This window comes from Cottoperca gobio, chromosome 2, assembly GCF_900634415.1.
Source record: "Cottoperca gobio chromosome 2, fCotGob3.1, whole genome shotgun sequence".
In the NCBI taxonomy this organism is placed as follows: domain Eukaryota; kingdom Metazoa; phylum Chordata; class Actinopteri; order Perciformes; family Bovichtidae; genus Cottoperca; species Cottoperca gobio.
In genome coordinates this window covers 7,288,536-7,313,704 of record NC_041356.1, presented here as the reverse complement: position 1 = coordinate 7,313,704, position 25,169 = coordinate 7,288,536, and the positions used below count along the sequence as shown (strand labels likewise).

At 45.2% G+C, this 25,169-nt stretch overlaps 1 protein-coding gene across 2 annotated transcripts in view; it reads left to right on the top strand.

Moving 5' to 3' along the window:
* pard3ba (par-3 family cell polarity regulator beta a) overlaps positions 1 to 25,169 on the top strand; it is a 142,496-nt gene that overhangs the window by 100,996 nt on the left and 16,331 nt on the right. For both annotated transcript variants that reach the window (XM_029449327.1, XM_029449318.1), the window contains 3 exons: positions 6,484 to 6,594; positions 8,232 to 8,501; positions 15,526 to 15,637. In XM_029449327.1, the coding sequence (XP_029305187.1) occupies positions 6,484 to 6,594; positions 8,232 to 8,501; positions 15,526 to 15,637 (493 nt within the window). The remainder of the gene's footprint in view (positions 1 to 6,483; positions 6,595 to 8,231; positions 8,502 to 15,525; positions 15,638 to 25,169) is intronic.

Sequence of the window (25,169 nt, the reverse complement as noted above, 5' to 3'; positions counted from 1 at the left end):
AGAACCTTCTCATTTGCTCTTCCTCTCCCTGCTTTCCTTCCCTCTCTCCATCTTTTATTCTCACCATTTCTTCACTTTTTCTCTGCATCATCTCCATTCCTTGATCTCCATCTTCCTCCCTTTCCCTTCTTCTCTCTCCCTCTCTTAACTCCCCTGGTGTCTATCATGCAGCTTCACATTCTCTCTTCCTCCTCCCTTTCTTTGCCTTGTTCTTCCTTTCTCTAACTCGCTCCTTTCTCTCATGTCTCCTTCCTGCCTCCTTCGTCTTCTTCTTTCCCTTTTCCCTCTCTTCCCTCCGTCATTCTCTCTTTTGTCTGACTGAAGTATCCGCACTCAGGGGACAGGCCAGGCGTTGATTAAGAAAAGCTCCATATCTGCTTTCTCCTCCCCTGAGAACAATCATTCATACCTGTCTGTCGGCCTCCAGGTGTTAAATTAGTCATTTAAAATGGAAATTAAACTGATTCCTCCCCTTTTGACCGTTTATATATATTTGTAGCAAGGCCCGTGCTTCTTTGGAATTTTCTCATGCACTCCCTCCGTGTGTCTGAGTTAACGCACTTTCAAGAATTAGACATCAAAATACGAACTAACGGATGAATCCTCCACACGCATCTTCCTCCCTACATTATTCATACACTCTAAGTGAAGCTGTTTTAACTGCGATTAGCATCGGGTGGATTGCAGGGTGCAGTCGTATCTCTCACACTCCTTCTTTTAGTGCTATCTCTGCTAATATCGGCCATTAATGGAAGCTGATTTTGGCCAAATTGCTGGTACGCGGCTCAGGGCATATGGAGAGGAAGTCGGATAAATAGATTTAATTATGCCCAGTGGGGCAAACTCGGGACCTGCTGGCAGTTTTGTTTTTGCTTCATTATTGAACAGAGATGGGGCTTTCTGCAGCGATGCCAGGATTGGCTGTTGGTGCTGTCAATCAAAGGGGTTCCAGTGGCCTGGCTTGACCTTGTTGTTGGGTGTCGGTCTACTTGTAGCCTGATCCTCAGTTCCACAAGGAAACCACACCAATTTTAAAGAGCGCTTGTTGTCTATATTTTGCCACGGATGTCATTCTGTCTATTCTAAGCCGGAAATATTTTCCGACTAGTCTCACCGTGAAGCGACGCCACATTGCCAGAACAGGAGAAGGAGGATGTGTGTTACATCACAGCTCTCTATAGTGTTAATCTCCGTGTGTGTGTGTGTGTGTGTCTCCCATTTCTCTCTCCGTCTGCTCTTCGGTTTGTTCCTCTTTCACCCTCCCTCTATCCGTCTCCCTCTTTTCTCCCTTTCCCACAAACTCCACTGAGATATGTGCACTCCTCTCCAAATACATACAGAGCAATCTAATTACTGCGATAACATTTCTGCTTGGCTGATTAACTGTTCTCCCTGTGCCTCTGAACGCAGCTGCATTGCTTCTATATATTCCTAAGCTCCTTATTCCTCCCCAGCCGAGCTGCACTTTCACAGGAGCTTTTGCTCACCCATCCAGCTCTCTTCTTTTCTCTCACTTTCTTTTTGCTTCCTCTCTTTCTTCTCCGGCTCTTTCTTATTCTTAGTGTCTCTCTCGTATTCTCAAAGGCAGATCGGCTATTTAGCCGGCTCTCAATTTTTCTGGCTTGCTCGTTTAATTTCCTTTTTTCTCACTTTACTCGTTCTTTTTTTCCTCTTGGCTTTCTTTTTGCTCTTTTACCCACTCTGCTTCTTTTTGCTTCTGTATCTGACTTTCAGTCATACTCCCTAGTTGGCCAGTTTTCTCACTATTTGCCGCCTTCTTCTACCAGAGAACTCATCAAGCATGTTGCAGGAAATCCTGGTGTTCTGTTCAATAGTGATTTAAGTTTCAAGAGTCCTTTCCAGTCAGCTTTAAGTCATAATGTGGAAACAACATGGAGAAGATGTGTCGTGTTTTATTGCTCAGAGAGTTTAAAGCAACACGTCGATATCTGTCTGCATGACAACACAGTAATTTAATGCCACTTAGCAGAAACTTCCTCAGCTGTACATACATTGAGTGTTTGGTGTGCATGAGTTTCACCGAGTGAGCTCACACATAATACACACACACACACACACACACACACACACACACACACACACACACACTCCTCGTGCTCGTCCTGAAAACATGACTCCCTCAACACACACACATCTTCAGTGCCAGACAGCGTTCACACGTCCCTCGCTTTGCCTGGTGATAACCACCCACAGACTCCCTGCTGCAAAAGCTTATTAAGACTGCACACACTCGCGCTGCACTCCGTCAGAGTTGTTGTCACAAAGCGGCCCTAATGCTGAGATCGGAAGCGGGGGGAAAAAAAGATTTCTTGAAAGGTTCATGGAGGAAAAGCCGCCGTCACGCTGTTTAGTCTGCAGAGATGAAATGTTTTGTTTGGGGCTGGAGAATTCTGAAAAACCTCTGTAATGGTTAAGTTTGTGTAATAGTGAGCTCTCTCTCCCTCCCTGCCTGGAGGGCTAATTACACAGGTCAGGTCGGTGACATCAGCACACTGGCTAGCTGTGATCTCCATGTTACATATAGAGCCTCATTAGAGCACGGCTAACTGAGCGCATGCACATCGCCCCTCCCTCCCCCCCCTCCCCTCTCCTACAGTAATGAGAATGACAGTAGCTGTAGTAATTACAGTCAGTCCAGTTTCTTTGCAGCGAGCTGGCTCTCCAAATCAGTCGGTTTTGTAAAGTGCTGTAGTCATCGTCAATGATGGCCGCCCTCGGTTCTTCACAAGAGATTCAGTCTAATTGAAACAAGAAGAAGAAGAGTAAAGGCCACTTGGTCTTTAAGAAGTAGATGAAAAATTAGTTTTAAATCAGCTTCCTTAGAAAACGGATGACAACAAATTGTAAAAATAGAATCTTTTTGGGTTTTTTTTACATTTTCTTGTGAATTTTAATCATTATTCACAGGAACTATAAATACTATATCTCTAATATACTTATGTGTCATGACAAATACAGCTGCAACTATTTTTTAATTGATCTTTTTTTGCAGACATGGCAGAAAAGGCAGCCTCTCAAATATTGAAATGTCCTGCTTTATTGTCTGCTTTATATCATACTAAATTGAATATCTTTGTGTTTTTCACTTACAAAACATTAAAAAAAAGTGGGGACGGACCAAACGATTAATCGAAGAAACGAGCGTGATAATCTGCAGATTAATCTGTAATGGAAATAATCGTCGCAGCCCCAGTGACAAAGATACTGTCAGGAACTCTCATTCCCAGAGTTCAATGCAAACCAAACAGTCCAGCGAAGTCTCGTCTCAAGATGCCGGGCTCACAGAGGTGACGGCGGGTCGACGGCGGGAGTCGGCGGGCTAATGATGACAGCGACACACTAATCATGGTTCCCGGTAGCTTCTGTGACAGTGGGGAGTGTATTAAATGGGACACCAGAGCAGCCTGACTCACTCGGATCCCCTACTTCCCCCTAATGAGAGTTTGATGGAGTGGTTGTGTAGGTAGATAATGCTAAGTTAATGAGATGTCCTATTCCCTGAGACGGTTTGCAGTTCCCTACAGAATTCCCGTGTGTGTGTATATTGCTGTCTGCCAGAGTGTGTGTGTGTGTGTGTGTGTGTGTGTGTGTGTGTGTGTGTGTGTGGCTGCCCTACCTGCGTTAGTGAACAATATACTGCTTTCTATATTGCTGGATGTGTAACTTCGCTTCACAGAGCTGTTTTTGTAGATGTGTGTTTGTGCATGTGCTTCTGCGTACAGTATAGTTCCATCACTTATTTTTATCCAGCATCCGGCGAGCACAGGAAATTAACTGTCAGATGTCTGAAAAAGTGATGGAGCAGAAAGTGTCCTAAGAAGAGACGGAATTAATAAAGGAAACAAAGAAGGTGGAGAAAATAGGCTAGGAGAGAGAAAAGGAAAGCAATGGGACATAGTTAACAAACAGTTGGCTCAGCGCAGTGGGAAAAGATGGGATAAGATAATGGGAGAGAGGGGGATAACCACCTCCCTCATGGCAGGTACATGTCTCTAATTGGGAGTCCCACACTCATGCTGCCCCCCCCCCCCCCCACCCTCTCTCCTTCCATCTTCTCAGACAATGCAGTGAGAAAAAGTGGCTTTCCTAATTAATGCAGATATAATGATGGGTCCAACTGTGGACCTCTGCCCCCTTTGAATGTTGATTAAGGTGCTCTGTGTGTGTGTGTGTGTGTGTGTGTGTGTGTGTGTGTGTGTGTGTGTGTGTGTGTGTGTGTGTGTGTGTGTGTGTGTGTGTGGGGACAGGGTAAATCTATCAGGCAGCTTAGCCAGATAAACCTGGGATTTTGGATAATCATATATTTATATGTAATATAATTATATGTCTATTGATGCATACTAAGATGAATAGTGCTGATATTCCTTTTATACAACACTGAATTCTATATGCTTATCAGTGAGGTAATTGGCAGTCGTCTGCTTTTGGCTCCCGCATAATGTGGGGAGTGCTTAGAAAATCAAAATAGTTCCAAGAAAAAAGAAAAGCCGCTGCGGCAGCGCCCACACTGTTCTCTGTGGCAAGGGATGTCTAGGAAGTGAGCTGGAAATACATTAGAGCAACAAGGGTTTAGTAGCCAGAGTAAAGATTAAACGGGGACGTTGCAGATGGCAGATTTAATCTTTCTAAAAAGGCTCAAAGATCAGGTGAAACTGTAATGGATGCCGGTTTTGTTTAAAGGGCCACTCCACTGATTTGAGATCAGTTCACCAGTAATAGGTAGTACTACTCCGCCTTGCACACTCATACAGGTGTTTTCAATCATGTGGCTGATTAGACCTGGTGAGTGGTCACATGACTCCTTGCACTGATAAGGATGGTTAGCCTGACTGTACGCACCCACACCACCGTGAGAAGAGCTTAGTCAGCCAAAACGATTCAAATAGGTTTACTATGGGTGAGCAGGTCCCGATAACTCCCTGTGTTGGACGGTATGTTATGAAATAATTGCAATTTTGATATTTTAAGACCATTTTATGCCTCTGATGTAATGATAATATAATAGCATATAAATGCAATTACACTCTTTCAAGGAGCAATTCACTTTTAATTCTTACAAATATTCAGACATTGGAATTGGATTGTGAAAAAAATTCAATTAATAAATAAAACGCATGAAGTAAAACCACACAACCAAAACAATAAACAAAATGGACTTTCGGGCCTCAGCTTCTCAATGGTTAACAACATATTAGCTTTAACTTAGATTGTGCTGTGAGCTTTGAAACTAAGTCCATTTGGACATATTCTTCCAAGCTTTCTGGAATATTGACATTTTTGGGAAGTGTAGGATCCAGTGTTCTTGAACTTAAACGAATCCACCAAACGTACCGAAGAGCAGATCTAAGTTCCTGAGGTTCCCCTTTTAAACACTGGTGGTAAACATAGCACACGCAACAGTGTTAACTGTATGAAAAGAAGATCATATGATTGGTCACCTCTGTGCCTTCTTCACAGCATATATCTGCCGTGCTGCTGGCAGCGTTAAAGCACTCGGGTGTAAGTGAAGTGTAGCTAAGAAACAACACTAATTGGTTTGCAGGACGCTGCCAGGTCGACGTGGCCTCCCTGTCCACTGCGGCTATGATGCTCCACGCTGGTCTCGGCTTGGCCAGCAGGGTTACCATTCAGGCCACGTATCTGCCTGTAGCTGTAAGAAGAAGTGCCTCGCTGTTAATGAGATAAACACAGACATTAGACTGGCTCAGCGGGAGCTCGGAGGGAAGGAGAAAGAAAAAAGTAGGTTGGTGGGTGAGACGCAAGAGGCGAGAGATGGAAAGACATGAAATATTTAGAGGAAAAGGCTTAATTTCTTGAAAGTGTGAGCTTCATTATAACTGGAACAGAGGTGACGACTATATTTTGCCTGTAAAATGAGAGTTCAAGAATGATGATGATGGTCATTATGGCATAGTTGATAAGAAAAACATAGCACACTGTGGTGTAACTGCTATTTTATTGGACAAAATGTTAAAATATTCATGCTTGATAGGCTGCGTGGCAACTATATCCCTTTATCATGTGCCCACACACTCACACACACTGTGGATTGTCAGTGCCTGCTGTGACATTATAACCATATCTATCATTAAGCAGTCGTTTTCCAGGCAGAGCCACTAATGAACTCACGGGAGTAAGAATGAGTCTTGCGGTGTGCATGAGTGTGTCACCATTTGGGAATGTGATGCAAGGGTGTGTGTGTGTGTGTGTGTGTGTGTGTGTGTGTTAAAGAGCGTCTTCCATAAACTTGTGCATGCTCTGTTGCCTGAGTGAAGTTAATGTTTCATCATAAGTGTCCTAAAATATTCTATTAAAGCACATAAACCTCGCCTCCAAAATAAAAGCACATTTGGCAGCATGCAGGTTTTTATCTACCTGAGGTTTTAAGATTAATACACCGACTCGTTCAGGTCGGTTTAAAACTCACCTTGTGGCATCTGTGTCTCTTTTTGTGTTGTCCAGGTTTGGTAGGAAGAAAGACGACAAGAGCAAAGACGCTGCCAAAGCCTCCAAAAACAAACTGGAGGCCCTGAATGAAGAGGAGCTGGACAGGATCCCTGATCACAGAGACGGGTATGACTGGGCGGAGACGGGTATGACTGGGCGGAGACGGGTATGAATGGGCGGAGACGGGTATGAATGGGTGGATACGGGTATGAATGGGTGGATACGGGTATGAATGGGTGGATACGGGTATGAATGGGTGGAGACGGGTATGAATGGAGACGGGTATGAATGGGTGGAGACGGGTATGAATGGGTGGATATGGGTGGAGATGGGTATGAATGGGTGGAGACGGGTATGAATGGGTGGATACGGGTATGACTGGGTGGAGACGGGTATGAATGGGTGAAGACGGGTATGAATGGGTGGAGACGGGTATGAATGGGTGGAGACGGGTATGAATGGAGACGGGTTACGGGTTGGAGACGGGTATGAATGGGTGGAGACGGGTATGAATGGGTGGATACGGGTATGAATGGGTGGAGACGGGTATGAATGGGTGGAGACGGGTATGAATGGGCGGAGACGGGTATGAATGGGTGGATACGGGTATGACTGGGCGGAGACGGGTATGAATGGGCGGAGACGGGTATGAATGGGCGGAGACGGGTATGAATGGTGGATACGGGTATGACTGGGCGGAGACGGGTATGAATGGGTGGAGATGGGTATGAATGGGCGGAGACGGGTATGAATGGGTGGATACGGGTATGACTGGGGCGGAGACGGGTATGAATGGGTGGAGACGGGTATGACTGGGCGGAGACGGGTATGAATGGGCGGAGACGGGTATGACTGGGTGGATACGGGTATGACTGGGTGGATACGGGTATGACTGGGTGGATACGGGTATGAATGGGCGGAGACGGGTATGACTGGGCGGAGACGGGTATGACGACGGGTATGAATGGGCGGAGACGGGTATGAATGGGCGGAGACGGGTATGAATGGGTGGAGACGGGTATGAATGGGAGGAGACGGGTATGACTGGGTGGATACGGGTATGAATGGGTGGAGACGGGTATGAATGGGTGGAGACGGGTATGAATGGGTGGAGACGGGTATGACTGGGTGGAGACGGGTATGAATGGGTGGAGACGGGTATGACTGGGTGGAGACGGGTATGAATGGGTGAAGACGGGTATGAATGGGTGGAGACGGGTATGAATGGGTGGAGACGGGTATGAATGGAGACGGGTATGAATGGGTGGAGACGGGTATGAATGGGTGGATATGGGTGGAGATGGGTATGAATGGGTGGAGATGGGTATGAATGGGTGGATACGGGTATGAATGGGTGGAGACGGGTATGACTGGGTGGAGACGGGTATGAATGGGTGAAGACGGGTATGAATGGGTGGAGACGGGTATGAATGGGTGGAGACGGGTATGAATGGAGACGGGTATGAATGGGTGGAGACGGGTATGAATGGAGACGGGTATGAATGGGTGGAGACGGGTATGAATGGGTGGAGACGGGTATGGGTGGAGACGGGTATGAATGGGTGGATACGGGTATGAATGGGTGGAGACGGGTATGAATGGGTGGATACGGGTATGAATGGGTGGAGACGGGTATGAATGGGTGGAGACGGGTATGAATGGGTGGATACGACTGAAAGAGCCAAAGAATTGTGAAAAGAGCAAATAAAATGTGTGTATTTGTGTTCCCTTGTGAAACTGCCTCCTCCCTTCCTGCCCGACAGCTACGATCCGCGTTACGCCGAGATCCACTCCGGCCACGTCACCCCCGACTCAGCCTCCTTCCCCGACGTGGAAGACGACGACAGCGACCCCAACTACGCCCGCATCAACAACTTCCGCCAGCCGCCCTCGCCCCAGTTGTTTATCAGTCGCACGCCCTCCCCCGCTGCGTTGACGAGCGGGCCCAACCCGCTCCGGGTCTCCTCCGAGGAGCTGGATGGGCTCTACGCCAAGGTCAACAAGTCCAGACCCCCGCCTGCACAGGCTGAAAGGTGATCATTTATGTTTTTCTATACATGCGAGGACCCAACTCCAACTCCCAATTTGACTTGACATGCATCGTAATACTTAGGTGTTTGAGTGTGTTGCATCTGCATCTGTAGTTCTGGCTTGATGCAGGTAGTTGTGTGCACACAAGGTCACAGACCACGGCTTGACCGGGAGTATTTGCACATATCTAAATTCATGCGCTGCCAATCCGGAAAATGCATTAAACATGAACGCATGCTTACACTGTAGCAACTCCCTCGTATACGCACACACAGCCACACACACTCATAAAGTAATGCCATGCATGATTTATGTAACTCCCTGTTGTGATCATTTTGACCTCTGTTAATCTTTAAAATCTGAATTCTCAATAATTAAATCTTTCCGTAATATTAGTAGCAAGAACTGATTAGTATTAATCTACTGTATACATTTAGAAAAAGTTTGTTTGGGGTCAGTTTTACTGCTTAAAATATGTGTTTCCTTCCTTTTAAAACGCTCTCTCTCCATATGCCTTATTCTCTTACCCATACACACACCCATAAATATATATACAGTATATATGGGGTCCAGGTGCAGCAGAGCACATCCCTGAAAGCACCAGGTCGCCCCAGCTCTGCCCTCTCTTTAATGTAATGTTGAATTTGAAGCCACCACTATTCTCAGGCCACCAGCTGTAACCTTGTCTGTTCACACGAGGCGCTGTAATGCAGCAGATGCGACCACCAGTGGCCAGATATGAAGATATGAATGCAAAATGAATACAAGTGGAGTTACTCGAGACTATCCGAGGTGTTCATGGATGCCATATGAAGAATAACATATATGAATGTGTACACAGGGAAGTTAAAAAAAAGCAGTCTGAGAGTCAAAGTCTTGCTGCAATAACCTGCTCTGTTGACCCAGTATGGATGTGGACATGATTTGAAATAGCCATTGTTTTCCCACACAAATACAAATACAGAAGGTATTTTACAAGCAATTTAAAGTAATAATGACAGAATTAGCTTATATGTGAGTAAAAACGTATTATTTATTATAATATTGGGGTGTCAGAGCCCCCAGAAAGGCACTGCTTATCAGAGTTGTCATTCCAACGATATTACATATTATTACTGCTGAAGCTTTTGAAACCTCGGAGTTCAACTTGCAGCCAGTTATGAACAGGAAAGAGAAAAGGAGTAAAACAAGAGAGGATTCTAATGCAAATTTATCATTTCCCGTGTGAAATAATACAGGCCACATTAAAACTTCCCTCAACTTAAACTCTCTGACACAAATTACTATTGACTTGCAAATCAAAAGCTAAGCCCCAGACACCCAATCTCATGCAGGAAAAAGAGAAGATACAGAGAGAGTGGGGTTTGGACGTGGAAAGGAGACAGATGGGAATGGAAAGAAGTGACAGACGGAGGGACGCGGAGAAAAGAGAAAGCGGCGTAGAGAAAGAGGGAAGAAAGAAGCGAGAGCCGAGAGGAGAGGGAAAACACGTTGCATAGGCAGAGTACATTCCAGAGAAGAAGAAGTGACAGAGGAGAGGATGCAGACAAAGGAGGAGGAGGGATAATTAGCCACAGTCTAGCAGCCTTACAGATCTGTTAGACCACTTTAGCTCTCATCCACTAGTGCTGGGTACTTCATTACCAGCCTGTTTTCTCCCTCGCTGTCCCTCCGTCGCTGTGTCTCTCTTAAACTCTCGACGTGTCCGTTCTCCCTCCCCTGTTTTGCTCATAATGTATATTAGATGGTCTTCAGCATTAGCATGATGGATAAGGAGCCTTCTTCAGCTTGTTAACTCTGTCTCCAGGGACAAAGAAAGGACAGAAATAAATGTGTAACAGTGTTGTTAGTGGGCCGTCATACTGCCCAATCGCAAGTAATTAAACTAACTTGCGGCCGTCAGAAAAAGGTGAGCTTATTATTTTTGTCTTTAACTTTTGCGTAAAGTAAAAGGATGCAATATTTAGCATTAATGGTATACAACCTGAAGTTACTGAAGCTGGCCATGTCGGACAACCTCACGCGCTCACACCCATCCTCATGCTTCCTCGTAGCCGCTCCGCCACCTGCGGCTTGGACGGGCGCTCATTCACAAAGTCTGCACATCTGTTAAAACACAACACCGCCCGCCTTGAGGTTGGAACCCCGCAGACGTACACACATGATCAGAAATAGACGAACACAGAGCCACCCACCTGTAATGTTTTCTAGGCGAGGAAGTCCAGTGTAACCTAGCAACAATGCTGTGTGTGGTCCGGTGGCTTTTATACCACTGCACACAAATCCTGGGTGTGAGCTCACTTACTGTGTGTGTGTGTGTGTGTGTGTGTAAAATATATATATATATATATATATATATATATATATATATATATATATATATATATATATATATATATATATATATATATATATATATATATATATATATATATATATATATTCATAAGTTACTTTCAGCTCCAATTTCAGAGTATGTTATGTTCCCACAATGCACTCCTTGATAGCTGCAGCGTGCACATCTCTTATTGTTTCCAAGGGAACAACATATCTGCGTTCTTTCATCTTTTACATTACACTGTTTTAATGATGAGGAGAAATGTGCTCATTATACACGCGGGACGTCCTTAATGCTAATATAGCTTCATTCAAATGTTTTTAAATGTAAATGTGCGTAACTCTGCATCCACATTGTTTGCATAGACACACACACACACACACACGACTCTCCTCCTGTCAAGGCCCTCAACAGTGGTCTCCGGCGCTGTCTCCCTAATTTACTGTTGGACATTTTCATTAGGCCTTCAATGGCAGGTGTGTGCCGTGATGGGCGTCACATTTGATTAGAGCTATGCTACAGGCTGACCTGTGGAGAAAAAAGGTTAGCTATGCTTGTCAAATTTTATTAGCCAGAAGGCACTCCTTGTAGCTGGAGCAAGAAACGGGGAGACGAGATGAAAGAGGAGAGAGAGAGAGAGAGAGAGAGGTGTATTATAAAATGCACCATTGTGCTAAGAAAAGGAAGATGAAGGTGATCTTGTAAGCCAAGACAAATAAATGACACATCAGTGAGCATGCTGCCACATTTCTACCACGGATCAAGTACGAGGAATACGTCCCTTTAAGTTCAGCTGACACTGCGACAAAGTCCAATTCTCAAATCACTGTAGACAGGCTCCACTAATTGCAGAAACGTGTTTTGAAAGAAACTACAAGGTATTTTGTTGCTCTTGAATAGTGTTGGTTTTTCTTCCCCGTCTCCTTTTCTTCCCTCCTCGACGCGGTTTTATTCCCCTATGAAGCGAGAAGACGGGAAGCAACCAGCATGCAAAGCTGACGTTATATAAGAAGACTTCCACATGCAGAAACTCACTATTTCTGTGTATTTCAACCGCAAAATACTTCCTCTTGTTTTCAGCTGTGGATTTAGTTGTCAGGCAACACCTGTCTGAGGAAGAGCTCAAAGAGAGAGGCTGTGTTGTTCCCTTGAAAACAACACATCATTAGTGTAGCCTGCATATTAAGTCGTTGTCTTCCGTGCATTTTTTATTGGAGCTCTATCTTAGCAGTTTCATTTTGGAGCTTTTTCTTTAGTTCATGGTCAGTTACTGTTACTGGAAGCTGGTGTTAAAGTTAATCATATTTGAGTTTTTATGGCTGTGCACTTAACAGAACACAGATACATGATGAGTAATGTGTCAGAAACCGTTTTTGGCTCCGGAGGGGTCAGAAGTTTCGAGAGTATGTTTTTGAGTTTGAAAGATGAGGGCATTACGCTGCAGCTGATAACAGACTGGAGTTCAGACGGAGTATATAAAGGTACATTTCTTTATGCAGCGGGACTTTAAAAAGCTCTTTGTTTTTCCATCGCCTCCCGTTTGGAGCTCCACTGAGTTTCTGTCCGACTTTATTCCCAATACTGCGCCAGGAAACCAAACATTGACCGCACACTTTGATGTGTGCTTACCTCCAGCGCACAGGCAGCGAAAGAAAAGAAAAAACTGCCTGCCTGAGCTTTTTCCCCCCAGTGTGTTGTGTTTAAATCAGCTGGCCGCAGCAAGAAGAAGTCGCCAAATCAGCCGGCGGCGGCGCACACTTCCTAATTAGCCTGCCCCCACACAGGCTCACACCACGGGATAGTTGCATTACTCACAAACTCTCCTCCCGCTCCTTTTTCATATCAGAAGGTTTTGTTCTCACTCCAGTTCCCCTGCTCTCTCTTTTCACTCATTTCCAAGTTTCCCTCTCCGTCTTTATGTTGCTGTTTGGTTTTGCTCTCATTCTGTCTTCTGATGCATCTTTCATTTCCTGCTCCTGTGTCTCATCTTCTCCCCCTCTTCCTCACCGTCTCCTCCAGTCCCTCAGCACGCTCTCATATCAACCTGCATAGTCAGATATTCTGAAATATGGATGAAATATGATACTTGAAGGAAAAACACGTCCGACTTAAGTGGTAGCAATTTCAGGGGTAGAGCTAATATAGCAAAATAAGATTTTATTGACGTATTTATTAGTCGTGGTCTATTTGCATGTCAGGCACTCAGTATGAGCTCACTACACTCAGAAATAGGAGTCAAAAGGGTTCTTTCTGAAGGGCTGAGGTTCTACCCAGAACCACCTGCTTCTGAAGAACCCTTTTTAGGAGGAAGAGTTCTTCCTGGTTCATCTGTCAAACAGCCTCACATCACACTGCTCTATTGAGAAAAGTATATTTCCAAAGCTTAGTTCTGTTGTGTTTATGCAACTGGCCTCAGGTTTGCAGACAATCAGCAGCAGTTATTAGCTGCTGCTGACAACAGGGGAGCTAGCCGTCTCCCTCTCAACACACACACACACACACGTATAGGACAGGACAAATGCGTCTGCTTATACAGACTGGTACACACACTCGTGCATCCTCTTCCTCTTCTGTCACTGTTTGGAAAGCAGCCTGCTGAATTGTCAACCCATCAAACTGCTACTCTCCAAACTCCGTCCCCCACATCCAGAGTCAGCCTCCGTCTTCAGCTATTAATATGATAATATTTGGCGTTGTCGGAGGCCGCGGCATAATGAGATAATTACAGTGTTGTTTCATTGGGAGAGCGACACGCACGCTCAATCAAAATGGCAGCCCTAATTACGGGCCCAGGGATTGGCTAATGGGTTCGGTAGAAGAGGGGTGGCGTGAAGAAAAAAGAAGAAAAGTCGCAAGTCGGCTCTGTGCATGCATTCTCTCAGGGTCTGTTTGTTTGAGCTGTGGGTGGCATATGGTGAGTAAGAGTAATAAAAAGCAAGTGAGTGAATAAATAAATAATACAAGAGATTAAATGTGAATATCTGAACAGCAAGGTTGTCTGCAGGACGCGGGGGGAGAACGGAGTAGTGTGGAAATCAAGCAACGTAAAGAAGCAACACTTAGCTCGGCCTAATGCCGCCTCAGATGTCTTTATGAAGGAGAAGAGTCTTTGCTGGGGTTTCGCTGCAGCACCTTTTTGGGAAACTCCTCATGGCAGCATCGCTCTGCAATGAGAGTCCACACATACCAGCGTCCCTTTGCATCCCAACATAATGGCACAGAAGTGTGTATGATTCAGCCTTCGGTCCTCACCGATTTGCATAGAAGGCTGCGTCAAATCAGGATATGCACACGTGCACAAACACGCTGTTCACAGTGTGTACCAAATGCTAAATTATAAAGGAAAAACACACACTTTTTATACATTCCTGAGGTTGTCTTCGCACACAAACACACACTCAGCCAGATATTTCTAATTAAAGGAAGGGTCACAAGAGAGACTTAAACATGTAAGCTATGTACTCCACTAATGAACCTCTATCTGCTCGGTGTCTCTCGCTCGGTCTCTCTCTCGCTCGCTCCATTTCGGTCAATATCTGCCTCGGGGTCAGACCATTAGAATGTACGGCACATCGCCCGTTTGATGAAGGCTGCGTGGGTGTCTACGTGTCGGACAAAGGCCTTCCTTGTGTGTAGCTGTTAGGGCTATTTGAGTCTTACAGGTGCAGAGGAAGGCTGGAAAGTTTGCTTTTTGTTATCCTTGTATTAATATTTTTACACGTCGTGTATCTCCTGAAGACGAAATAGCAAACGAACTCGTATCAGTGTCCAATATGAGATACGGGTTTTCCAATGCAGCCAGTAAACACAGATAAACTCCGCCACTGTGTCGTACTTTGGTCGCACATCCTGAAGGATTGTGCTCACTCAGGTGCACCATTTTTGCGTCTGGCCTTTTTGTGTGTGTGTGTGTGTGTATGTGTGTGTGTGTGCGCATACCTTTTGTTTATGCGTGCTCGGCTCTGTACTCTCAGGTGTGTGTGGAGCTTATCTAGCATTAGGGTCCAGTGAGCATGATGATGTTTCTCTTTAAGTTTTGTCCCCATTCTGTCCTGAGTTCTTATCTCTTCACTCGCAGTCACCGCCACCTTTTTTTCCCTTTTTTTTTTTTTTCTAGAGTTTTTTCGCTGAGGTGTTCTTCTTTTCCCCCTTTCGGTCATTTGAATGTCAGCTTCAGCGGGATCATTTGGGTGTCGACTTGTCGATGCGTCTGTCTGCAGTTCAATTGATGAGAGCGCTGCGTTGGTCTACGTGACTTTTAAGTGAAAAGGCAAATCCATCAAATGTTTTTATAGCGTTTTCTGCACCTTGGTTCCCTCTGTCAGCTGTAGAAAGTTCAGTTCAGGCACTGATGTCTTCTCAGAGGCACTACTTTGTGGATATTATCTGTCTGCCTGTCACTCTTCCTGTGCTGCCGAGGGTTTTCACTGCAGAGCAGAAAAAAATAAATACAGGTGGATTTAAGAAAGGATGAAGCTGAATGCACCATGTTCCGCTCGGGCTTTTTCTCCACTTTGTAACCCCCAGCTGTGGTGGAAATTAAACCGTTTATCATGGAATTAGTTTTGGAATTCGACTTTGAAGCCATGATGGGAACCCTGCTAGTCCCTTGTCTACCTAAATCTTTGAGATTACCTTCTCACAGCACACCCACTATGGATTATTTACACCTCTCTGTCTCTCTGCAGTGACCAGCGTCTCCAGGGGCTGCGCAGGGAGTACCAGCAGGCCCGAGCCGCTCCGGGCTACGACGAGCTAGACGCCGCACGCCGCAGAGTCCTGGAGAACGACCCACTTCGGGTGAGTGTGCATGCCTGAGTTGTGTGTGTGTGTGTGTGTGTGTGTGTGGCCTGGAAATGTTTTTTAGTAGCGTTTTCTTTTGCTTCTTGACCTAAACATCCACCCAAACCGCCGTGGAATGACGTGTTCTGCAGCGTGACACACACCCACGCTGGACACCGGTTTAAAAGATTGAAATGTCAAATGAAGGAGTATGTTTCTCCAGAGCACTCCAGTGTTCCTGCGAGCCCAGCCTGTTTTCCCCTGAGCCTTTCTCCGGCTATTTTCAGCTCCCTTGTTAACATTTGGAGGTGCTGTGTGCCACCCTGATGGCGCCCGCTCTCCTCCTCATTTAGTTTGTGGAGAGATCTATTAGACCGGTGACATTTCCATCCACTGTTTCTCTTAGCTCAACACAACCTTCTGTCTTTCTCTTTCTCTCTCTCTCTCTTCTGCTATTGCTTTTCCACTTCCTATCTGGTGTTCTTGTCTTTGCTCCCTCTTCTCTGTCTTTCTTATTTTGGCAAGGACAACAATGGCCTGACATCTCCCAGTTGTTGCCTCTCCTAACAAAGCTGCACTGCTAAATGTCCCTGAACTTGTATCGATCCTGCCTGAGGAATCATTTCATTTACCTCCGCACACTCCTGAACTCCGCATACTCGCCGTGGAGATCAATAGCCATTTATCAGCCATTTTCAAATGGGATTTTTTCAATAGCGAGCCCAAGGATGCAGAAAATCACACTTTGATCCGAATCAGAATCGCTGAATCTGGCCGGGGCGATTCTTGCGAAGGCATTTCCTCCGAGCACGCGGGGGAATCTGGGAAATATGGGATGGATTTACTGACAACATCGTCGATACCCAATCACCTGACACAGCCTGCATCCTGCTGTGCTCGTTTCCTCGCTTATTGTGGTCTGCGTGTTTATTGAGCAATGAAGCTCTGCCAACCAGTCTTCATTAGGCACTCGCAGACACACACGGCGGCCACCTTCTTTGAGGCCCGAAGGGCTTCATCACTCATTACACATCCCCGTGCAGCATGTGCTTCTGCCATCGGTTCGCCGTGACTCAGTCGGTACCGAAACTATGATGCAATTAAAGCGCAGCAGGCGTGAGGCGCAACCTCTGATCTGATTTGTTGTTTTTCACCCAAAAAGAAAAGACAGAGGTGTCCACGGTGAAAGCCACGGTGGGTTCCTCCCCTGAGGGGCCCGATAATGAAACACTCCACTCACAATCACACACACATGGCGAGAATAGAAACAGTAAAAGACCCAGGAAGTAATATATTGGGTACAAAAAAAGAGATGATAATGGAATGTTGTATTAAAACACAACATGGTGCTTTTAATTGAACAACTAATAATAAAGTTCTGTAAATATAAATACAGTACAATAACAAATACGAACAGAAAAATACAACGATTAAGTAAATGACAAGAAGAAGCGCTCAATATTAGCTGAAAAACAAACCAACAATCAACTTTCAAGAGAATAAAACTTAAATCTATAACAATCTGAGCCTTGAATTGAAAGCTGATCTAAATATGTGGATACAAACATGTTTGAGACATAAGACATAACTGATAACTGTTTATGTCGAGGGTTGCTCCCCTTCAGGTACTGACAAAGTTTACAGTGTTACTCCACACACATTTACCTATTCTCTCTCTCAGTGTGCTATGACAATAGCGTAAATGCAGGCCACTTGAGCGCAACACTTACTTGCTCGCTTCGGCCTTGTGCGACCAGCCTTTTAGCGTCGCGCTGCTCTTTTATTCACCGCTATGTCAGTAGCCTTGAATGGTTAAAAAGGTTTTTCCAAGCTGTACACACAAGGCCAGGAGCACCGTTCTCCCTCTGAGTGTTTTTTATGTGATTTGAAAGAGAAGACGAGTGTGTGTGTGTGTGTGTGTGTGTGTGTGTGTGTGTGTGTGTGTGTGTGTGTGTGTGTGTGTGTGTGTGTGTGTGTGTGTGTGTGTGTGTGTGTGTGTGTGTGTGTGTGTGTGTGTGTGTGTGTGTGTCTCCTTTTGCTCTCTAGCTAGAAGAATCCCAGGTAACACACTAACCTACTCTGGCGTAAACAAGCATGGATAAAAGACCGCGGTTCAGTATCTATTCATGTCTCTGTTTATTCTCTCAGCGGTCGTCTATCTACATGATCTTGAGGTGGAGTTGTTCGCCTGTGTGTGGTGAGCCACGTTTAAGTGGGTGTGTGTGCAGCTAAATCTGGCCTTCAAAAAGGACTTCATGTCCCTTCCTCATTTGTCTCCACTAACCCCTCTCCCTCCATGTCTCTGTCTATCTCTCCGTCTCTAATTTGACCCTTCCCCCATGTTCCCTGTCTGTGTAAAGGTCACACTTGTAATTATGACAATCACACTGTCCCCTTCTCTCCGTCTACTTTCTCTATATGCTAATGATAGGCTCTCTGTAATGTCTTGATGGCCAATTAAGCCACAAAAGCAAAGCGAGCCGTTTCTTTTCATAGACTTCTTTGTTCTTGAAGTCGGGAATTACTTTTCACATGACATTGTTATTGTAGAGGCTGATTTTTTTTTTAACTCAATATTTCAATAGTTGAATTACTCTGTCACATTGTAAAAGGGATACTTCATAAAGTTAAGGTCCATAAACACTGGGTCCTACATCTCCCATAATGCAACCAGAAGCATCTTTTAATAAATGTATGGTTTATTTGATAGGGACACATACAATGTATTTATTTATAGTGGATGCTAGTTAGCACAAGGGCTTTAATGAAACTATGAGGTTAGAACAGGGAGTTAAAAGAAGGTTAAATACAGAACACAGAGGTACAATTAAGTACACATTAAAAACATTAAAGCTAGACATGAGTAAGGTCTCTTAAAAGTGTTGAGCAGAAGATGTCATAACAATGACCACTTTATTTTTGCTTTTATGTCCACGCTGAGTTAACCCTTCCTTTTTTTCTTTCTTTCTTTTTTTCTTTTTTTCTTTGTTTTTTTCTTTTTTTCTTTGTTTTTTTGTTTTTTTCTTTCTTTCTTTCTTTTTTTCTTTCTTTCTTTCTTTTTTCTTTTTTTCTTTTTTTTCTTTTTTTCTTTCTTTCTTTCTTTTGTTCTTTTGTTCTTTTCTTTTTTTCTTTCTTTCTTTCTTTTTTTCTTTCTGACGCACTGACCACAATCACACACCTGAACATCCAGGACCCTTCACATTATGTGTCATTGTTTACTACAGTCCTGGTTGCACATCCTTGGCCTGTTTATTATAATGTAAAAGTACTGTGTGCATCTCAGCTGACCATTTATAAAGTGACTCCACAGTGAACCAGAATCTGTTTTCATCCAGTGTAACACACACAGGCGCTGGGTAGAGGAGAAACTCACTGAAATGAAGTCATGCATCTTATCTTCAACTCATTACCCTGTGAGTCGTAAACAACGGTGGCAGCACATGTGACACTTTAATGAACACAGAAGTCACAGAAAAGCACACACGCAACTACACACTCTGAGTCATTATAAAACACACGCACACATAGAGAGAGACACTCGCACAAGTCCAGATACGACTTGTCATCCGTTGCGCAGCTGTTTTTTGTACTTCTCTCTAATGTCGTGTGCGTGTGGACATCCATCACCTTGATGATATTTTAATGTCACATCCTCAGGCTGTCTCAATATCTCCCCCTCTCTCACTTTTTCTCTCCCTCCCACACGTCGGCCATCACTTCATAAATAAACCCCCACATCATTAAGTAAACACGCACCAGCCTGTCACGGTGATAGATGGCCTACACACACTCGCACACACACACACATGCAGGCACTGGTGATCCGTGCGGGATGCTTCGTGCCCACAGGCAAAAGCCCCCGATGGGTTTTTTGCGCCCACAGTCCTAATGAATGCACGCGTATTCATGTGTGAACTTGATCCAAAAGCTTAGAGTTAGAAAGTCACAAAGTTATTATCAACAGCAGATGTGTCCTCAGGCCCTTTTTTGGTTGCATATTGATATTTAGTTTGTTTACTGGTGAGATTGGTTGGCTCCCACTGAACCCCAGTGACTGTCCACCAGTGCTTTCACCTCTCAAGTGCCTCCTTATACCACACACTGTTCTCTCCCTCTCACCTGAAGACACACACTCACAATGGTAATGGATGTGCTGGCAGGCTGGTCCTGCTACTGTTGGCCAAGCAGAAAGCTGCTTATAAAGACAAGAGGGGGGGGATCCAAGGGAGAGAAAGAGGAGGGAGAGAAAACGAGGGGAATGGGAAACCAGGGAAGGAGAGCGTCAGCGAGGAAGCCAGTCAGAAGATCGGAAAGTGAGAGGGGAACATGTGTTTGTGAGAAAGATAGAGAACGTGACAAAGCAATAGAGCAGAGTCGAAGCAAATGAGACTTAAAGAGGCGCCTTAAGGGGAAGATGGGTTGGATGAGGAATAGCACATCATTGGATTGGCACGACGAGGAGACAGATGGGACTGACGGACACGTGGAGGCATTGACATAAACGACTGAAGGAATGGAGCGGGGGAGGCAGAGAAAGCCGTGATGCTTTCAGGTGGTAGAAAGGTCGAAGGAGGCATGGGATGTCCTTGAACACGACATTAAATCTCTACCTAAGGAGGCCAAAGAGAAAGAAATGTCCCACTGGGAGTCGCAAGTTCAACTGCTGCAGCCTGCAGATTTATTTTGTCAATACATGTTCTGTGCCGTTTGTCTCCATCGCTGTCCAATTAATTAGAAACTTTGTGCAAATAAGCTGTAAAAAATGTAGATTTATAAGAGAAGATGAATTGGAGAAACAGAGCGTGGGAGGCCGAGATGCTGGTGTGTGCATATGGAAGAAAGTGAGGGAGAGAGAGCAGCTGGTCCGGGGGTGTTTCTCTGAAGGAGGCTGCACTAATGTTAGTCTAATGTTAGTGTTAATCAGGTTAGCATATGCCCCGTGTGTGTGTGCCCCGTGTGTGTCTGTGTGCGTGCCCTGTGTGTGTGCGTGCGCGTGTCGATTTTGAGGTTTTACCGATGCACCTGCCATATTTTAATGAGGAAAGAGAGAAAGATGACCGGCTAGCACGCACACCATCACTCAACATCGCTCTCTTTCTGTCCGTCTCACTTTCTTCCCCTCTTACACACGCACACACACACACACACACACACACACACACACACACACACACACGCACACTCACAATCCCCATAGGAAAAGCTGCATTTGAAGCATCCAAGCAAGTTGGATTACGTCCTGCTTTCTATTTTTCATACTCACAAGTTTAGAGACGTAGCTCCCTCTGGAATGACTTTACACACACACATGCGCTCTCGTATTACCGCACGTGCACATGCATACACACTACATACAAATGTGCGTGGCCACAAACTGACTCACGAGCACGAACGCCCGCTCACACACACTTTATAACAGACTTTTAAGAGGTAACATACCCCAAACACATAAGAAACACACAATCAACCATGCAAAGGCAACATGTACACACACGCACACACACACTCCGTCACCATCAAAGGGCTGCAAACCTCAGCTTTGGCCAAACTGTGGCTGTTCTCAGAGTTCATTTCTCTGTAGGAGGCTCCAGCCAAACCCACGCTGGCAGCTCACACACACAAACTTTTTTGAGGGAAATCTCGTAAATTCGGTAATTACAAGAAATGCAGTCTCCTGATCCTGGTTTCCTCGTGAGCCCCGTGCAGCTGCTGAAGCCAGCGCTGATCAAAGGCTGCCCGTTGGTCCCGTAGCTCCGGACCGGGCTCGATGCTATTCTGGCCCGTGTAATTACACAGGCCCCACCACAAGTTAGTGTTTGGATCATACACCCCGGAATAACCCTGAACACGCTACTGTGACTGCTACTGGGAAAACAGGAAAATGACAGAGGAGGAAAAAAAAAGGCAGGAGGGAGAGCTTACAGGAGAACGTTGAGGTGATTCATTCAAAAATGAAAGTAGTGCTGCGAAGATAATTCTTCTAAACAAGCCATTTAGTCCAATATTCAGTCTTGCAAGATCATTTTGAAGACATTTGCCAGCGAGGTGGGATTAATCCATGTTTTGCATTGCAAATGTAATTGTTTCTTGCACTAATACCTTTTAAGCGTTCCAGAATAAGGCACTTTATCTGGATATGATGCGTCATTAATATTCTGAAAACAAATGTGCTCTGCCACATTTGTGCATTGATTGTTTGCAGATAAGAGAGTAGAACGCGAGAGGCAAAGGCGGTAATGTTTCCCTAAATAATGTCACTCTTTTCGACCACCTACACAGTTTTTGCATCATCTGTTTCTTGCCGTCGGCTGGCACCTCGCTGTTTGATTGGCGCACACAGGGGCACTTCCTCTTTCTCTCAAACACACGCAAAGACCGAGGCACAGGCTGAACTCTCGCTCACACTCCTGGGAGACAAAGACAAGAGTGAACATCTCATTCCGGCATTATGTTTCTCCCCACTGCTATCAAGAGTTTTCACGCACACGTCTTGCACCTTTCTCCCGCTTTTCTCTTCGTAAAGTCACAATGAGAGATTCCAGCCACGGACTCGTCTCCGTCCTTGTCTCTCCAGCTCATCCCCGAGGCTTAAAACACTCCTCTCCTTTGTTTTAAGTCACTTCATTCCAATGCTGCACAGCAACCGCGCAAGGTTTTTTATTTATTTTTTCTCCCTCCTCTCCCTCCTACCCATCTGGGCTACAGGGACTTATTTGGTGTCTGTCTTTATCCCCACAGCGTGTCTCTGGCCTACGGGCACACTGCAGAGTGTGATCTGTCTCCAAGTTGATAGCAATCTCCCATTCTGCTCCTCACTCGCGCCCTGCTCGCACTTCAAAGCTCGTCGCCAGTCTGGCGTTTGAGTTAAAGATGGGGAGCTTCAGTAGGGTCGGGCCTGTGTGCTAGTGTCTCTTTGCTGAGGTCACACTTTATACAACCATACCAAAGGAAGTGAATGCTCCAACTCATTTTACACAGGGCATGTTGCTGTTCTAAACAATGTATTACACATTAATATCATATTCTTAAGTCCCAATCTGTGTTTTAATTTTACACTTTGAAGCACGAGTGAAATTCACCTTAACTCGACTCACGACTCATCAATAAGTCGACTGATGGTTTCAGCTCTAAAACAAAGGGAACAGAGACTTTGAGTTATTTCTTTGTTTGAGCTCGTACTGTCTTTCTCCAGAGAGGGAAAAGAGACGATGGACAAATTGGATTTTTTTTCCTTTTTTGTAAGATGAGGAATTCAAACAAGAATTGTAGGCAGTGGAACCATGTGAGCCATTACACTAAAAGGCTGGGACATCAAACAGGCCTCTTCACCATCCAGAGAAGGAAACCCTCTGTGAGACAAATCCAGATTCTTCTTCTCCCGATTCTGTGCTTCAGACAAACAAACGGCTGCAGATGTATTTCGGGTGAACGGACCTTCAGTCTGGAGTTGGCAGGAGTTGCATCAAAAGTATGTGAAGGTCAAACGCATCAGCCTCACGACATTTGCAGCGGGGCCGTTGGAGGACAGGAGGAGCCGGAATTGACTCATCAAAGCCTCACTGGTGGTGGCGTCAACCCCCACATCCACAAACCTGTGGCTGTAAGGGGGCAACAGACGACTGAGTAACCTGTGCTGTGGAGATGGCGCCCGTCACAGAAACACGGTCACGTGACTCGACGGAGCTGTTGGCGATATTGCAGCTTGTGTGTGTGCGTCGAGGCTCACACACACTGTTGGTAAAAAATGAAGCGAAACTCGGTCTTAGTCACACACCCTGTGACATACCTTTGGGGGCATCACAATCTGGAGAGGGAAGAATAAAGCACACACACACACACACACACACACACACACACTGGGGTATTTGGATGTTATTTCAGTGAACAGTGGGGAGGCAAACAAACCCACAGAGGGGGAGAGGAACAGGGACACGGCTCCAGTAAATAAACAACACCCCAACGGCCACTGCCATGGCCACACACACTGACACACACACACATGGAACAGGTTAAAGATGCATGTTGATTACAGCTTCGTGGGGTATCAGAATAACCCAATAAGAATACAAGTGCTTCGTGTAGCCTCCGAGCCCGTTCCACGCAGATAAATCGTCCAGTCACAAAGGTTGTCGTGGCTAATAGCCACTTAAACAAATCAAATACTCTCTTGGGTTGCAAAACATATTTTTCTCCATTTGTTTGTCCACTTGGAAGCAAGGGACATCCGTACATTTCCTGCAGAGTAAAACATTATTTTGAATGTGTGCAGTAAACATTTAGACATTTAGAGTTTGTGCAAACAGTTTGAAAGGTTAGCTAATTTATTCGGACAGATAAAGTAGTCTGTTTGGAGACGCAGGAAATGATGCAGGGCTTATTTATCTAATGCAGTCTTTTCCCACTACCTGTTACATCCTCACAAGGGAAGATTAAATCCCCCCCCCACACACACACACACAAGTCCGAATCCAACTGTATGTAAATGTAAGAAAGCCATTCTAAGGTCAAGAGTTGAGGCCTATACAAACACTAACAATGAAGACAATTACCAGCAGATTGGCCTATTACCAAAATAGACTGCATTCCAGTCTGAGTGTGTGTAACCTTTGGTCCCCGTGTGTGTGTGTGTGTGTGTACCATCTGCTGCTAATGAGCTCAGAGTGAGCAAGGGTCCAGGTGTGGGAGTGTTTAGTGTACACTGGGGGGCGAGTGAGCCTCCTGTTTGATATATACACACATAATACAGCATAATCTTGTGTGTGCCAACGGCTTAGCATCAAAGAGGTGCTTTGACCTTTTCAAGATTTGGTTGGTTATTAGTTGGTAACTATGCCAACAAGCCGTTTCACACGGAAAATATTGCACATTTAGAATTTTGTTAAGAAACTTTCTGCTGAAAATGCACTCAGTCACGCCAATGGCTGCTTAACAAACACAAGGGAACGAACACTGAGAACGTTAAGAGAGTCTTGGAGATAATTACCTCCGCCAAGGAGGTCATGTTTCTGGCTCAGTTTGCCCGTCTGTCAGCGGGATTACGGATCAACTACTGGCCCCGATTTTCATGAAACTTGGTGGAAAGGGCCGAAGAATAACAGATCCGAATCACGGCGCTAATACACACATAATTATGTTGTTTTTCATTTGGTCAGTTAACAAAAAAAAAAGTAACTCTGCAGGTGTTTTTACAGGGTTGCGTTACGTACACATGAAACCCTGTATGTGGGTGAGTCCTTGTATAAACATACTGCTGTGGTTTCTTTGTATTTGGGCATTTAAAGCTCAAACTCAACAACCGTATGAACAACTGTCAACAACAAGTGGCAGCAGTAGTGTGTGCTCCGTTTTGTTTTGCGTCCACCTCCTCACCAGCCAAACCGTTTTCCTTCCCTGCCAGCTCCATTCTCTCCCCCACTCTTATCTGTTCCCTCTCCTCTCATGGGGCAGTCAGCAGAATCTCATCACAGTGATTTTCAGGGGTGGGGGTGGGGGGGGGGGGTGAATAGCGGGTGGGTTCCGCTTCATCGTGCCAGTCGGATGCAGGGCGTCG